Here is an 18,060-nt window from a genome sequence, read left to right on the forward strand (position 1 = left end):
AGCGACGCGCCGGGCCGGGCCCTAGGGCCTTCGGCGGCGGCGGCGGCGCTATAAAGCCGGCGACTGGGAGCATGTAATGTCGGAATGCGGAGGCCGCGGCGGCGGCAGCAGCAGCAGCGACGACGCCGAGGACGAGGGTGGCGGCGGCGGCGGCCCCGCGGGCTCCCACAGCCCGGCCCCGGCCGGAGCGTCCCCGGCGGGCCGGCTCCGCCGCGGGTTGCGCGGCGCCTCCCTCATGGCGCGCCAGCGGCCCGAGCTTCTCTGCGGGGCTGTGGCGCTCGGCTGCGCCCTGCTCCTCGCCCTCAAGTTTACGTGCAGGTGAGGCGGCCCTGCAGCCGCGCGTGGCCGGCTCGAGGCCCTCAGGGTCGGGGGTCGTAGCGGCTCCGGAGGGGATATCGGGCCAGACTTCGCGTGGAGCGGCGGACCTGATCCTCCCCCAGCCTGCGGCCATGCCCGCCACTTCCCCTTGGTCAGCAGGCAGCTAGCCATATGGCGAGGCCTTGGGGTGCTGCTCGGCGCCTCTTCATCCCATTTTAGTACAGACCGATGGTACTGAGGTGGGTGGGCCAGGTACTGAGCTACTCTCCCCGTTGGGGTTTTCTGGGGGTGCACCGGTGACTTCTGCCCATCCTGTAGGACCCTCATTTATCACCCATTTTGTTTATGATTCGAGTGTAGGGGGTTCACAGCCATTAGATATCCCAGACCTCCCTGAGAATTCTTGCACTCATTGATCTAAGGATTGTTTATCCGCATCTACCATGTGGGGAGCACTCATCCGGGTCAGCGATAAAGATAAAGGGCCCCGCTGTCCATTCCCGTGGGTGAGGCGGGTGATAAACAAGTGAACAATATAATTTAAAGGCTCTGTAAGTGCCGTGCGGGAGGTTGGGGGGGTGGGGTGCGAGGGGAAGGCGGGCCGAAAGCGTTTCCTAAAGGAAGCTCAAACGAGAAGGGGAAGGGGCCGGCACTGGGGAAATCTGGGCGGCGAGTGTCCAAGGTAGAGGGAACAGCAAATGCAAAGGTCCTGAGGCTGGACAAGCCTGGGGTTTTCCTGGAATTGGAAAGAAGGCCTCAGTAGGCTGGAGCAGAGGCAACAGGAAAAATGAAAAGTTAATGCGCCTGTCTTTGGGAAAGTACACAAATACAAAATCTACTTTAAATTTCAGACGTACTTGTGGCCACTACTTTTGGCCTCAGTGTATCTCCTGGGACTGCAGTTTATAAGTCTGTGTTGTTGCCAAGTGGCATATTGACCACGAGTTAGGTTTCAATTTAAAACATTTTAATTGAGTATGTTAAGTGTAGTATGTCGACACTGTCCAAGAGTTGTCAAAGCCTTAGGGGTTTAGTGGAAAGAGAACAAGTTAGGGTAACTATTGATCATTTGTCAAGTGCCAAGTGCTATACTATTAGCAGGGTTTCTTAGCCTGGGCAATTTTGCTGTTTTGGGCCTGATACTTCGTTGTTGCTGGGGGCTGCCCTGTCCATTGCGGGATATTTAGCAGCATCCCTGGCTTGAATTTACCAGATGCTAGTAGCACCATCCCCATCCCCAGTCAGAAATGTCTCCAGACATTGCCAAATGTTCCCCAGGGAATAAAGTTGCCTGCTTGAGAGCTACAGTTCACACAAATGCTTTTATTCATTTAACACAGTCTTAGAGCCGAGTATGGATCATTTAAATCTCAGTTCCCAGTGAAGTCTGGTTATCCTCTTACACTTCCAGTTTACAGATGAAGGAGTTGAGCTTTGGTCCTGTTACAAAACTTGCTCCAAGTCACATCTACCTATTCAGTGGCTGAGCTGGAATTTGAATCCTTTATTGTCGGGTACTTGACTCTTACCTTGTTGCTATGTCATGTCCCACACAAGGAAGATAAAGTGTTGTATAAGGTAAATAATTGCAAGGTGCCATTTGGATTCAAATTAGTAAGTGAGGTTTTCCCCCCTCCGGACGTGGGGAACTTATTGACATCGGTTTGTCCATCTATGAAAAAATGCTTAGTGTTTGTTCAAAGAGAACATGACTTGAAATACCAAGACAAAGAAAGAGTGTAAAACCAGTTTGCTGGAGCAGGCAGAGCAAGGTCCCACCTGCTTCAGGCTAAACGTGTGAGCCAGTGAACTGCTGCCCACCTGCCTAGCTCCTTTGTGTGCCTCTGGCAAATTTGATAGTCTTTTGGTAGACTCAGATTGATTTTTTTTTTTTTTGTCTTGTTTGATTGAGTGGTGTTATGATACTATTTTATTTCTGTACAACTGACTAGAATATTTCTGGTCCCCTTTCCCTATTCTACTTTTAAGATCTTTGTGTTAATGAGGACAGAGGCTAAGGGATAGTAGGGTTTTTTTTTTTAATTTAATTTTTATTAATAACTCCAGGTCTACTTTTTATTAATAGCTCCAGAAGTAAGTGACAGCTCTCTTTGGTGTCTGTTGCTTAGCTGAGTTCAAACCAGATAGTATAAAAAAAAGTTGAATTAGTCATTGTGCATTTCTGGGCATTTAATCTCTGTCCTACGTGCCTTCCTATGCATTGCATCTCCATGACTTCATCCTGCTTACTTCCCTGTATCTTGATATGGAGGGAAAAAAATTGTATCTATATATGTATGTGTATACATATATTCATTTTGCTTTATTGCATTTTGTAATTTCAACACTTCTTCAGAAGGAGGTATAGGGTGTTAATCTCATAAAACATTTGAGAGTTGCTAGGGGAAGGGGATAAAGGAGCACAATAATTTGCAATCACAGTATAAGTTGATCACAGGGACTGTTGAACCACTGATGTACATTTGAAACCAACAGAAGATTGTGTATTAATGGTACTACAATTAAAAAAAGAGAAAAAAACTCAAAAGAAAAAATGAAGAGAAGAACTCAAAAAAATAGTAAAAGATATAAGGGAATAAAAAAATAATCTGCAGTTTTCCATTTTGATTTCTGATAATTGGTTATTTTTTTCTTATTTTTAAAATCAGTTTTACTAGAGGTTTATCAACCTTATTTTTCTTTTCAAAAAACCAACTTCTGGCTTTGTTAATCCTCTCTTATGTGTTTGTTTTCAAACACATTCCATTATTTCAAACACATATTTCATGGCTCTTTTATTTCCTTTTTTCTCATAGTAGGTTTTTTTTTTGCAGCTTCCTGATTTCTTGAGTTGGATTCTTAGTTTATTTTTATTCTTCTTTTCCAGTATATTGCTCAAACTTTATTCCTCTAAATGCTAATTTATATATAGTGTCCATCGGTGGATGAAAGGATAAAGAAAGTAGGAGATACACACACACAATGGAATATTATTCATCCCTCAGGAACAAGGAAACCCTGCAATCTTGGACAACACAGATGATCCTGGAGGCCATTATGCTAAGTGAAATGAGCCAGACAAAAAAAAAAGGCAAATACTGTATGGTATCACACGTGGAACTTTAAAAAAAAACTCATAGAAAAAGAAATCGGGCAATTGTAAAAGGCCTTTTTTGTTTGCAGCCAACTCTTAAGAGTTTTTGTACCTGAGATATAGACTTGAAAAGTGCAGGGGATTTTTGATTTAGGTGTAATTTCTCAGAAATAGTTAACATATTTAAAAGGTTAAGTGGAAACTTGTGTTTCTAATGGAGCAGAGGCATGTTTTTCTTTCCTAGTTAATGTTTGCTTTTTGATGGGCTACATATTTTATCTGGCATTTTACCTGCGTTGTTTACTTTAGGAACTGCTCTAAACATGCAGAGCAATAATACTAAGTTGATCTTTTGTTTAGCTGTCACAAACCTACATTTTTAACATGCAATATGAATAGTAGAAAAGTAATACCACCATAGAGCTCTTGTGAGTGGTCACTTTTGGCACAGGGCCCCCCTTACCAACTGCATGGCTGTCTTCCTGTCAGTCAGGTCTCAGCTTTAAAGGTAGCGCCATGACCACACCCTATCGGAGGAGCTTCCGGGTCCCGTCATACCATTCTGTTCAATTCTCCACACAGCAGCGATAGTTTTGTGTGTTTTTATTGTTTGTAGCTTACATGAGTGGTGGTTTGCGGTCCTCCTCCCTGAGAAAGGCAGCCCCTCAAAAACACACCGTGTTCACTACTCCCTTCTAGTACAGTGCCTGAAGCACAATTACATTTGTTCATTGAACACTTTTTTGAATTATGTAAATGACTGAGTTGTTCAGGTTATGAAGGTTTTTTACTTTAGACAAAGGTCCCTCATTGCAGGGTTAAATTGTTAGTTTGAGTGAGTAAATGGGAGGTTTGCTCCAGCTAACACTGCTACTTTATGATGTCAGTTTTTGGTTAAAATAGGGAAGTAATATATTTTAAACTGTCCTCTTAATTCAGGAAACTAAAATCTAGATGCAGAGGACCGTGTGGGACTCTTTCCTTAACAATAAATGATCTGAGGCCCTTAGATTAGCTTACGTCTTGCTGTTTATCACATTTTCTTTTTTGGTTCTAAATATCTGGCTGTCTGCTACATATCTCAGTGGGCAGCACCATCATTCATGTTCCTCCTCCCTACTACTTTGCTGTATTCTGAGAAACCAGATTATCAAGTTCATCTGAAAACATGGAAAGTTAGAAGGTAGTTAGGTGGCCCTTAGAATCATTCCTAGTAAAGCAAATGGGCCCCTACCAGTTTGATTCTCAGACTGTTCTTAATAATGTACATCTGTATGGATTTATATTTAATTTGCTCTCACATATGTTCAGGTGAGGTAAGTAGGGTAGGTTTGTTCATTTCACAAATTATTGAACTTCAGAGTACCATGAATGGCGAAACAATGATCTAACAGTGATAATATTAGGGACCTTGCCCTCGTGGAGGTAATGATGTGGTAGAGTAGATAGATAATGAACTAAGTGTTACAGATTGTAGTGAGGGCTATGAAGGCAAGCAGCAGGGACCTGGAAAAAAATGAGGGCTACCTGCCTCAGAGTTGTCAGAGCAAGCCTCACGGAGGAGGTGACACCTAGCCGAGATTTTTTTCTCATAAACTTCGTTGTGGTATAATTTACATTCAGTAAAATTCACACGTTTTATGTGTACAGGTCTATGACTTCTGGCATATGTAACCACCTCCACCTTCTCAATGGAGCTTGAGAACATTTCCTTCTCCCCAGAATATTTCCTCAGTACCCTTGTGCAGTGTCTCCCCACCCACTCCAGACAGCCACTGGTGATTCATTTCATTATAGATTAGTTTTGCCTGCTTTGGAAGTACATATAAATGCATTCATACATGTATTCTTTGGTGTTTGTTTTTTTTCATTCAGTATAATTTTGAGACTCATTCAGTTATAGTATATATCAGTTCTTTTTTTATAGCTGAGTAACATTAAATTGTAAGAATATACTCCAATTTGTTTATTCTTTTCACCTAATAAGTTACTCCAGCTTTCTTATGCTTACTTTTTATATGGTATATCTTTTCCCATTTGTCTGTTTCCCTCTTGTATACATCTGTATGTTTAGGATTTGCCTTTTCTAGATGGCATGTGGTTGGGTCTTGCCTCATTATCCAGTCTGGCAGTCTATTCTAATTGGGTGGTTTAGTCCCTTTTTGTTTGATGTAATTATTGATATGGTTGGGTTTAAGTCTACCTTCTGGCTATTTGTTTTTAATTTGTACCTTCTGGTTTTTGTTCCTTTCTTGATCCTCTCTTGCCTTCTTTTGGGTTAATCAAATATTTTTTAGGGTTCCATTTTTATTGCCTCTGTTGGTATCTTGGCTAAAATGCTCTAATGGTTTTACACTGTTTTGGTGCAGATATGTGGATAGCTCAAGGTGTTTACTAGGCTCCTTAAACTTGGTGGGATGCAGCCTCAACCAAGATCTTTCTGTCTTGACAAGAAAAGCGGCAGTACTGTGACTTCAGAACACTTGTTCAGTCTTTTTTACATTCTCCTCCTGATCTCTCCCTTCTGGGAACCTCAAGTACTCTGGAAGCCTGTTTGCTAGTTAACTGGGCTGTTGCCTTGTTATTTAACCTTTGGATCATGATATAAATCTGCAGAAATCTGCATTATTATTTATTTATTTTGCATGAACGCCCTGGATAAGTACAGGCCAACTCCAGCTAGTAAACTTAATGCTTTCTCAAACTTGGGTTGATTACTAGAATTTCCCATAGAAATCTTACTGGTGGTAGCTCCCTTCCCTTACTGAGCCAGCTCACTGACGGCTTGAAGCCCTGGAGCTCAGTGGCTCCTGTGGAGAGCAAGTCTGAAGAAAGGTGAGGATGGGGTCTTCTGGGTGTAGGAGGCAAGAATATGGATTATTTAAAGACATCTTTCTCTGTTCTCTACTGTCCTCCCATCCCACGTCTGGGGGGACAATATTAGAGAATCATTTTCAATATGTTCATATCTTACATTCTCACAGCCAAATGTTGCCTTAGCACAGAATACTACTTTTTTAATCTAGGTCAGTGTTTTGGGAACTTAATTCAAAAGAAGATTTTGCTAAATGTTGCACTTCATTCTCCTTCCACACAAAACTGTTAGAAGATAAAAGTTAGCAATCTTGTTTGTGTTTTTGTTCTTTTTCAGTCGAGCAAAAGATGTGATAATACCAGCAAAGCCACCTGTCAGCTTTTTCTCCTCGAGGTCTCCAGTTCTTGACCTCTTCCAGGGGCAGCTGGACTATGCTGAGCATGTTCGACGGGATTCGGAGGTGGTGCTGCTGTTCTTCTATGCTCCGTGGTGTGGACAGTCCATCGCTGCCAGGGCAGAAATTGAGCAGGTGGCAGGTCAGCTTTCAGACCAGGTAATTCGGACATTCAGCCTAAGAATCAAATGATTGTCAGTCCTGTTCGCGAGGCAGATTGTCCCCACTAGAGACATCTGACCCAGGTGGCTGATTTTGCCAAAGTGAAGGCTAGAAGCCTTACTTTGCAAATTGTAAAACCTATAAAGAAACATAGGGTTTCTGATTGTGATTGTCATAGTTGGTTAGGGGCAGGAGAGGGAGCATATTCTGCATGTCCTTGTGATGCAGGTCAGTGCTTCTCTTGGGGTACCATGCTCTTTGGTTGCGGTGCCAAGGGAGGTGGGGGGATGAAAATCCTAGTTGAATACCCGTTTGATATTTGCTGATCAGTTATTTTATGTAAGAGGAATTTATGTATCATGACTACATGTAATAGGCTGACCTTTTAAATACTTGCACCAGAACTATAGTCAACAAATATTTAATGAATGCCAGCTTTGTGCTAGAAAAGAGGAATATATGGGCAATTGAGTCATCTGAATGGCAGTGACTTTCAATCCAGTGGATCCAAATTTCCCTTTATAAAACAATATATATTTTATGGTATTCCTTTTTCTGTCCTGAAAAGGAATTCATAGATGATAAAACTTCCCTGTATGTGTAATTTTAAGGTAATCAATCTAATGTGCTAATTATAAAGGTGGGGAGGAGGAGAAAAATAATGTATACTTAAGTGATACGTGTTTCAGTATATGAATGCTTGGGCAGAATAGGTCCTTCCTTGTATCTTTACATAGAACTGCTCTGAATGGGGCAGTTATACATGCAAACTTATTGAGGTACAATGTGTTGCAGTCTCAGGTACCACAGGGGCATTGCTCAGTGATTTGATTTTTCTAAATGGTGAACAGCACAGCTCTTGGTAAAGTTCCAAACCATACAAACTACTTTCTGCCCTTAACTTACACAGTAGTTCCCCCTAAAGAATTCGGTGAATTTAGATTCACATTTAAAATGGAGGTAGGTACTGGGCTTGAATAATAACAACATCAGTGTTTGTTAGTACATGTAAAACTGCTCTGGATGATGTGGATGACTTCCCTGTGCAAAGCTCTTTTGAGCATTGCAGGATACCTGCCATAGCCCCTGCCCACCCCAGGCCCTGCAGCTTCTCCCAGTCATTGCAACCAGCAAAAGGCATCCCAGAGATTTCTGAGGGGCTGTGCTGAGAACCACTGGTCAGAGGTGACTAGTGCAGGCTGCTGAGTTCCACAAATTCATTTGGAACTCTCAGCTGGTTTTTCTTAGAAACAGTGTTGTAAATGGTGGCTAGGTTTCCTGCCCAGCCTCATAAAGCCTTTGTTTTTTTTTGTTTTTTTTGTTTTTTTAAATAATTATTTTTTATTGAAGGGTAGTTGACGCACAATATTACATTACATTAGTTTCAAGTGTACAACACAGTGGTAGAACATTTATATACATAATTCTAGGTTCCAGCTATCACCCTACCAAGCTGTTACATTATCTTGACTATATTCCTTATGCTATACATTACATCCCGGTTACTTATTTATTTTACCATTGGAAGTCTGTCCTTTTTTTTTTTTTTTTTTTGTGAGGGCATCTCTCATATTTATTGATCAAATGGTTGTTAACGACAATAAAATTCTGTATAGGGGAGTCAATGCTCAATGCACAATCATTAATCCACCCCAAGCCTAATTTTCGTCAGTCTCCAATCTTCTGAGGCATAACAAACAAGTTCTTACATGTAGAACAAATTCTTACATAATGAATAAGTTACATAGTGAACAGTACAAGGGCAGCCATCACAGAAACCTTCGGTTTTGCTCATGCATTATGAACTCTAAACAGTCAGTTCAAATATGAATACTCATTTGGTTTTTATACTTGATTTATATGTGGATACCACATTTCTCTCTTTATTATTATTATTTTTAATAAAATGCTGACGTGGTAGGTAGATACAAGATAAAGGTAGAAAACATAGTTTAGTGTTGTAAGAGAGCAAATGTAGATGATCAGGTGTGTGCCCGTAGACTATGTGTTAATCCAAGCTAGACAAGGGCAATAAAACATCCACATATGCAGAAGATTTCTCTCAGAACAGGGGGGGTGAGGTTCTAAGCCTCCCCTCTGTTGATCCCCAATTTCTCACCTGATGGGCCCCCCTGCGACTGTGCCTGTCTTAGGTTGTTCCTCCCTTGAGGAATCTTACCCGTCTCTGGCTAACCAGTCATCTTCCGGGGCCATACAGGGAAATGTGAAGTTGGTAAGTGAGAGGGAAGCCTTATTGTTTGAAAAGGTTAGCTTTTTACTTCTTTGCATATTTATGCCCTGTGGCTTCTATGCCCAGCATTTGTCTTGAGGTATCTTTACCACTTGGAGGAGTTATGATACTCGGTAAATTTGATATGAGGCACGAATTCTATTTAAGGGTTGTAATTAGGAAGGAAGAAGAAAAGCTATAGAAGTAGCAGACGGAAGAAAACATGGGAAGATTGATTATTTCTTTGACATATCTTCTTGTAGAGTAACTTCAGCATGTATAGGTTTTAAGCTACTACTTAAATTGCGCACACACATTAACATAATAGGAGTATAGTTACATAACCAAAGCATATCTGTAATTACCAGCCATCTCCAGTGAAACCAAGAAAACCAGTTAGGCACCTTAGGCATTTGTGAAAACTTATCTATGATATGGTGGATATTGTCCAACTGAACTTGAACAGTCTGAGAGAAATCAGACAAATTAAAACAACCCATTCCTGGGGACTGTTCACATGCCATATGTTCTTTTAACAGTAAATAGTCTGTAGTTGTAAGAGTTTGGAGCGCTACAATTTGCACTTCTCCAACTTCTTGGTTGAGTTCCAACAGTATAGATCCAGTCAAATTTGTTGTTTTACTGTATGCACAGGCCAGCTTAGATATCTCCTTCATCTTTCCCATGGCAAGTCCAGGAACTGGTGGGATGAGTGCATCTACAGCTGTAGCAGTGCGTGGATCTTTGTTGGGGTTTTTTGATGATCATCTTCTGGCATGAGTCTTCCAGAGAGTGCAGATGTTGGAAGTTCTTTTTCATATCGTATCTTAGTTCATTTTCGGGGTAGCCCAATTAGGCTTTTTTTTTTTTTTATTGAAGGGTAGTTGACAACAGCATTGCATTACATTAGTTTCAGGTGTACAACACAGCGACTCAACATTTATATACATGATATTTCTAGGTACCAGGTATCACCATACCAAGTTGTTACAATATTTTGACTATATTCCTTATGCTATACATTACATCCCGGTTACTTATTTATTTTACAATTGGAAGTGTGTTTATATATATATATATATATATATTGTGAGGGCATCTCTCATATTTATTGATCAAATAGTTGTTAACCACAACAAATCTCTGTATAGGGGGGTCAGTACTCAATGCACAATCATTAATCCACCCCAAGCCCAATTTTCGTCAGTCTCCAATCTTCTGATGCATAACGAACAAATTCTTACATGGAGTACAAATTCTTACATAGTGAATAAGTTACATGGTGAACAGTGCAAGGGCAGTCATCACAGAAGCTTTCGGTTTTGCTCATGCATTATGAACTATAAACAGTCAGTTCAAATATGAATACTCATTTGATTTTTAAACCTGATTTATATGTGGATACCACATTTCTCTATTATTATTATTTTTAATAAAATGCTGAAGTGGTAGGTAGATACGAGATAAAGGTAGGAAACAGAGTTTAGTGTTGTAAGAGAGCAAATGTAGATGATCAGGTGTGTGCCTGTAGACTATGTGTTAATCCGAGCTAGACGAGGGCAATAAACATCCATGTATGCAGAAGATTTCTCTCAGAACATGAGGGGGGAGGTTCTAAGCCTCACCTCTGCTGCTCCCCATTTTCTCACCAGATGGCCCCCTGCGACTGTGCCTGTCTTAGGTTGTTCCTCCCTTGAGGAATCTTACCCGTCTCTGGCTAACCAGTCATCTTCCGGGGCCATACAGGGAAATGTGAAGTTGGTAAGTGAGAGAGAAGCCTTATCGTTTGAAAAGGTTAGCTTTTTACTTCTTTGCATATTTATGCCCTGTGGCTTCTATGCCCAGCATTTGTCTTGAGGTGTCTTTACCACTTGGAAGAATTATGATACTCGGTAAATTCGACATGTGGCACGAGTTCTATTTAAAGGTTGTGATTAGGAAGGAAGAAGAAAAGCTACAGAAGTAGCAGGCAGAAGAAAACCTGGGAAGATTGATTATTTCTTTGACATATCTTCTTGTAGAGTAACTTCAGCATGGATAGGTTTTAAACGACTAATTAAATTGTGCACACACATTAACATAATAGGAATATAGTTACCTAACCAAAGCATACCTGTAATTACCAGCCATCTCCAGTGAAACCAAGAAAACCAGTTAGGCACCTTAGGCATTTGTGAAAACTTATCTATGATATGGTGGATATTGTCCGACTGAACTTAAACAGTCTGAGAGAATTCAGATAAACTAGAACACCCCATTCCTGGGGACTGTTCATATCCCATATGTTCTTTTAACGATAAGTAGTCTGTGGTTGTAAGATTTTGGAGCGCTACAATTTGCACTTCTCCTAATTCTTGGTTGAGTTCCAACAGTATAGATCCAGTCCAATTTTTGTTTTACTGCATGCACAGGCCAGCTTAGATATCTCCTTCATCTTTCCCATGGCAAGTCCAGGAACTGGTGGGATGAGTGCATCTACACCTGTGACAGTGTGTGGATCTTTGTTGAAGTTTTTTTTTTTTTTTTTTTTTTTTTCTGTTCATCTTCTGTCATGAGTCTTCCCGAGAGTGCTGATGTTGGAAGTTCTTTTTCATATCGTATCTTAGTTCATTTTCGGGGTAGCCAAATTAGGCTTTGATCCTCTGTATAAACACAAACAGACCCTTTGCCTACACTTTTATATGCCCTTTATACCCTTGTGTAGAACTCGTTGGAGGTTACCACACAGGAACTGCCCTTTTTTTTTTTGCTTTGTTTTTGGTATCACTAATCTACACTTACATGACGAATATTATGTTTAAGCCTTTGTTTTTTTAACCGTTATATATCTATCCCTGAAAATGGTACCAAGTACTGTTTAAATAAATCTCTTTGTCCCCTAAGACATTGATTCTAAGGGAGTTGTGATTTTGTGTTCCAACTTTGGACCTATGGACTTGATCAATTCCCCGTGTCACCTTTACCGGCCCCCAACCCCCTTTAAAAATGGCTAATAGTAACCAAACTGGCAGACACTTCCAGAAACTCTAATGGAGCACTGGGAGGCAAGTGGTATGTTAGCATAAAAGTAATCACCACTTTGTCAGTCTTTCCCCAAGTTTTCTGAATTTAGAGAACACGGGGAACAAAGGGGGATCTGTTGTATTTTTAGGGTATCAGTCACTTGTTACCATCAACTTAAGTAGTAGGTCCTTCAGAGTGATTATAGGAATAGTGCTTGGTGTGCCAGGCCCTCTGTGAGCTGATGCTGATATCCCTGTTTTGAGCAGGACCTCTGCTTGACAGGGCAGAGCAGTTTGTTCAAAAGCACACAAGTGGCAGAGGACATAGTGCCATCTGCAACTGACGGGCACTGAGTTTTTCAGAAAATTTCCAGCCCCTTCCAGATTGAGAGTTATTGTTCTGTGCTGTCAGTGGGAAAAGGGTTTACTTTTGGAAGTAAGCAAAAATCTTTTGAGCTACATTGCTTGGTAAATTAGCATATATGGTAAGTTGTGTCCTGTTTTTCAGTAAAAATTGAGATGCCAACCTTAAGTAAAGATTTCTTTCTTTCTCATAAATAAACTCTAGAAGGAGCTCTAAAGAGTTTCTATTTTGAGCAATATTGCTGTCTAGTAAGTATAAGGCATCTGAAAGCGACTTTTCACTTATATTCTTAATATATATTTTTTAATTAAAAATTTAAACAGAATGGTAAATGTGAAGGAATTTTACCTATATCTACCACTTAAATTCTACAGTTAACACTCTGTTAACGATTGTTTTGGCCAGTTTTATTCATCTTGCCATCCTTTTAGTCAGTGGTTCTCAACTAGAGGTGGTGGTTTTTCCCTCCAGGGGAGGTTTTGGCGCCCTTGCAGAATGATTTTGGCTGTCACTGCTTGGGAGGCGGGTGCTTGTAGAGGCCAGAGATACTGCTTCACATCCTGTACCACCCTACATCCAGTGTGTAGGACAGCCCCCACAACAAAAATAAGCAGCAGAAAAACTCTTAACAGTTCAAGCCAAAAATGTCAACAGTGCCAAAGTTGATCTAACTATTAAAATCCATCTTATTTTTGGTACATTTCAAAGTAAATTGCAGACATGGTAATATTTCTCCTTAAATACTTCAGCATTCACTTATAAATATATATTTAATCTATATTTTTGTTATGCAGTACTGCATCTGAGAGCATTTTATTCATCTGTTATCTTTAGATTTTAATATAGTAATTAAAAATGGTTCTTTGAAATTTGTGATGTTTTATTTGAAGGTGACATTACTTCATTCTCAGATGCTCAGTTTGACTATCAAAAGACATATCCTTCTACTAAGTTTTAGTGTAATCATGCTTAGAAAAAGCTTATTGAATTCATTTTAGAATTCAGAAGCAAATAACTTTCCTCTTGGGCCAAATTCTAAAATATTCAGAGTCCTAGCTAGACACTGTACATAAAGAGTCTTTCTTTTTTATTGTAGTGGTAAATGATGCCTTTGGACACTTGAAACAATTTTTTCATACCTTTCTGTTTCAGAGAGGAAGAGTTCCATGTCTGTAATTTTATCTTTTAAATCTTGGTAAGTTTTCAGTTGTTTATTCATAGTCATTTGAAACCTCTTTTGGCTCTGCAGGTGTTGTTTGTGGCAATTAACTGTTGGTGGAACCAGGGGAAATGCAGAAAACAGAAGCACTTCTTTTATTTTCCTGTAATTTATCTATATCATCGGAGGTAAGAACTTTTGAGTAGTGTTCCTAATTCTAATTAAGTTTATCAACTTCAATGTGAATTTTGCTTTTTTTTTTCTGTTTCAAAGTATTAGGTATTCACTGTAAAGAGTTGAAAAAATAGAGATAAGTATAAGTAAATAAAAGGATCTTTATAGTTTTAATAGCCACACATAACCACTATGTTTTGATTTATATCCTGTGGCTATAATTTCTACCCTCCCCCTTTTTAAATAAAAAGATAGAATTATGTAGTAATACTATTCCCTAAACTGCTTTTTCTTATTTTTGTGAACATCTTTTCATGTCATTGCATATCCTACAGAATTGTTTTTATGGTAGCAGTTACTCCATTGTGTGGCTGTACATTTCAGATATTCTAAATTATTGTATCGTATTAGAAATACACAAAAGTCCTTATTGTGTTGCCTGGCGACATAGTATGGTCAGAAGGGTATCTTACCATCTTTTCAGTTGGGAAGAAAATTACTACAAGTCCATACTCCTATATCCATAATTCTGAAATACAAAGAGCTCTGAAAATCCGTAAGATTTTCATAAATTTTCTCCCCAGATGCATTCATCTGTCCCGAAGTAGCAAGAGGCTGTCTATAGTCTTTTTCCTACTTAAGGAGCCACTTTACTCATTTGCTGCAGAATTATTGGTGCTTGATATTGGGGTACTGCCCAGACCTGGCTATGGTGTTAAGTAATGTCTAAAATCTGACTTGAAGGGTTTTGGAGACAGGAAATGGGATTTTGGATTTTTTTAAATGTAATTGGTTTGAAGTCTGCTAATGAGGGTAAAGTGGGTAAAGAGTTGATTAGTAAGAGCTTTACTTTTTATGCCTTATTCTTTTCCCTCCCTGGGCCTTAATCATGGGGGATTTATGACAGACATCAACAGACTATCATGTGAATTATCTGTTATGTTCCATTACACTGCATTGGCTCTCAGAGTGTTGTGTGGCACATAGTATTGTTTCTCAAGAGCCGTTAAATAGTATTTGGGCAAAAATGTACTTTCTTACCCCAGCTCCACCTTCAGATTTTCCTTTAGATATAGGAGTACTTTCTCTGAATAACTTTCTCATGGTTAGGCTTTTTTTTTTTTTTAGGTAAGTTGCAGTGTTATACTTGAAGGTTCTAAAACTCTGCTCTGTAATGGGTCGATGAGGTTGCCCTAAGAAGGTCCCTGCAATTTTTTTTTTTTTTTGTAATAGAAAACGGTACAGATGCCTAGTGGGGAGGATAGACCTTGCAACTCTACGTAACTAAGCTGGAGGTGGACTGAACTTGATGGGACATTAAAATCCAAAGTGTTGCCTCTGATTGAGTACAGAATGTCATTTTGGGATATTTGGGTATGGAAAATTGTCGTACACTGTTAAGTTTTATAGAAAGATTGAGGGACTCTCTTGTCCCCTCCTGGCGTGAGCTGAGAGCTCTGTCCCTTAACTTTATCTCTAAATAAAAGCCTGTACCTTGCTCTCCTAAAAAAAAAAAAAAAGATTGAAAGGACATGGAAGGAACTTTAGATATATTTAGTCCAACCCTCTCGTCTTACAGATGAGGCATTGGAGGTTGGTTCCCACTTTGAAGTGCTTACCCCTCATCCTTTGCCTGTTAAAGTTGCTTGAGACCCATTAATACTCATTACAACATCTACCATTCCCACTGTACCAAAACCGAAGAAAATGCTAAGGCACGGAAATACCCAAAAGGTAGCCTTTCATATTCTTGCTAAGACTCTGCAAGCCCTCATTTTCTCCACAACACATACAAAGGAATGTGTTCTTCAGCTGAACTCCCTTGTGATCGCTTGGTAGTGTGTAAGTTCTTGCATTGCAGTGCTTGTACAAGTGGTGCTCGAGCCCCATCCCCGGGCAGACCTGTGCTGCCTGGCCCTCCAGCCCCATCCCCGGGCAGACCTGTGCTGCCTGGCCCTCCAGCCCCATCCCCAGGCAGACCTGTGCTGCCTGGCCCTCCAGCCCCATCCCCGGGCAGACCTGTGCTGCCTGGCCCTCCAGCCCTATCCCTGGGCAGACCTCTGCTATTTGTAGAAGGCTTACCTATAAGTAACTGCATAAAGACACCAATAGACTTTACTGTTTTGTGAAAGTAGAATCCATTTTTTTGGTTTGTAGTGATACCAGTCAAAAGTTTATAAAGGACCCCGGCATGTGTAGTAGTTTCTCAAAATACTGTACAAAGCTTAGCAGCCCTAGGTCAGCTTTTTCCACAGCCATGACCGTCATGTGTTAGTAAAATACGTTCCACATCCTGCACTCTGAGGACATCCTCTCAGTTTTCACAAGTCCCTGGAACTCTTATAACATCATTCTAGGAAAACTCAGCAGAACCTGCTGCTTGAGTAGACAAGGTTTCCAGATTGGTTACATTGCATTTTCCTGAACAAAATATGTTATTAGATGATTCTTTGATTTCTTCCTTTAAATTAAAAATGATTGGTGGTTGGTGGTGGTGGTGTTCTTTAAACTTGAATTAGTTCAACAGATTAGTACAATGAGTCTTGAATTGGCAGACTTGTTAACTCTGCGTCCCTCCCAGCTGTGCATGTAGAATGGTATTTTTACTTTTTTCATGCTAATATTCATTCATCTGGCATCGTATTCTGTAGTGTATGCTGAAGAATTGTTTATCGTATCCCATTATGTATGTGTGTATGTGTTAATTTCTGTAACCGTATAGTATTGTGATCACAGTATAACTCTTTACTGTGTTCTATCTATTGTTATTAGCAGTAAGTTTAATGTCAGGTTCTGTTTAGATTGAAGAATGGTTATGGAGTTGCTGAATTTTACAATACTTCCCCACCCCTGCCACATACCAGCCAGTTGTATTTGAGCTATGTTTGTATGTACAAAATTGAAGAAAGCCATGTGAGGATTTCGATTAGCTTAGGAGGGTAACTGAGTGGTCGTAGCGTTGCTTGCAGTGCTTAATCAAATTCCTGTGCATCCCCAAGCACAACTGGAAGGGAAAACAAGGAAGATCATTATACAGGCCCCTGACTTCATACCTTCATATACTTACCATCATGTTGCAATAAAGCATTAAATAGGTTTGAGGCTTTTTTAGTAATCTTTTGTGTAAGTGCTTTGGGAATATTGAGTAATTATGTTTTAGTGGGCCAAGGGCCAGCTGCTTAGCTTGTTTCTTATTTTACAGTCACGTGTGAAAGGAAGGTCTTCCGCCTACATTGACTGCGTAGTGAAGAACCTGGAATCTTTTAGCATTTGGTCAGTTTTCAGGGTCGCCTTTCTGTTTTCTTTGTTTTTTTTTTTAAAGAAATATTGTGGGAATTTTTTTTCAGAGAATGTTCTTTGTTTTGAAATTCAGTTTGCAGTTGAATTAAGCTCATAGAAGAGTAATGGTTGCTTGTACCTCCTGTCACATCAAATGCTTTTTCTTACTGAGCCCTCTAGTCACTGCCTGAGACATAGAAGCCTACTTAAAGATGAATCAGTTAGGATTCTTTTAAAGCAAGACGTTTCATTTTGTGGTGTTGATGATTTCAGTTGTACATTACAAGTTTAATGCATGGTGTATTATTTTTATTTTCATTTTTATTTTTTTTGGTACTAGTTTTGGACCAATCGAATACAAAGGCCCCATGAGTGCTGTTTACATTGAGAAGTTTGTCCGCCGGGTGATGAAACCACTTCTCTACATCCCATCTCAATCAGAATTATTAGATTTCCTCTCAAACTACGAGGTACCTACCTTTCATATCTCCTCTGGTTCCCAAGCTTCATCGGGTTGTATTGGATCGTTTGTATTAGAAGTGTTTTTTATACCTCCTGATTTGTAGCAGGTAAAAGATCTTCCCACCAGCCATATGAGATAGATGGTAATTGTAGATACTTTGAACATATTAAGACAAGGTACAGAGAGCATATGATTTATTTACCCTAAGTACAGACTGCACTGTAGCCCAGGCTTCTGCCTCTCCAAATTCTTCCTTAGATGTGAAGAAATGTTTAAGGTTTTTGAGTTAAAACTTCACTGTATATCTAGAGGTTAAAACTTTGAATATTTATGTCATTTTTAAAACTTTCTCTTTCATGATATAAAATATTTGAATGCTTTGGCTTCTTAATTTAACTGTTAACTTTTTCAGTTTTAGGAATGATTTTAAGAAGAAATAGTGAAGAGGATGGGCCATAGCTATTGATTTACTGTTAAAGCAGCAAAGTTTTACAGTTTCCTGCTGTTAATGGGTCATTAGCATTTATTCTGCAGAACTGGAAGTGTTCTGCAGTGTGATAATCACAATATGGAAGGAAGTAAGGTGGGGTCTAGAATTTTCTTTCC

General features: G+C 39.9%; 1 protein-coding gene across 1 annotated transcript in view; it reads left to right on the forward strand.

Annotated features, from left to right (window-relative positions):
- The window catches only part of TXNDC11 (thioredoxin domain containing 11), an 80,942-nt gene continuing 62,882 nt past the window's right edge, over positions 1-18,060 (forward strand). Inside the window, exons 1-4 of the mRNA XM_057487576.1 lie at positions 1-318; positions 6,564-6,780; positions 13,629-13,726; positions 17,332-17,461. Coding sequence (XP_057343559.1) covers positions 77-318; positions 6,564-6,780; positions 13,629-13,726; positions 17,332-17,461 — 687 coding nt within the window. The 5' untranslated portion in view covers positions 1-76. The remainder of the gene's footprint in view (positions 319-6,563; positions 6,781-13,628; positions 13,727-17,331; positions 17,462-18,060) is intronic.

The sequence above is a fragment of the Manis pentadactyla genome, chromosome 10 (genome assembly GCF_030020395.1).
Source record: "Manis pentadactyla isolate mManPen7 chromosome 10, mManPen7.hap1, whole genome shotgun sequence".
Lineage (NCBI taxonomy): Eukaryota > Metazoa > Chordata > Mammalia > Pholidota > Manidae > Manis > Manis pentadactyla.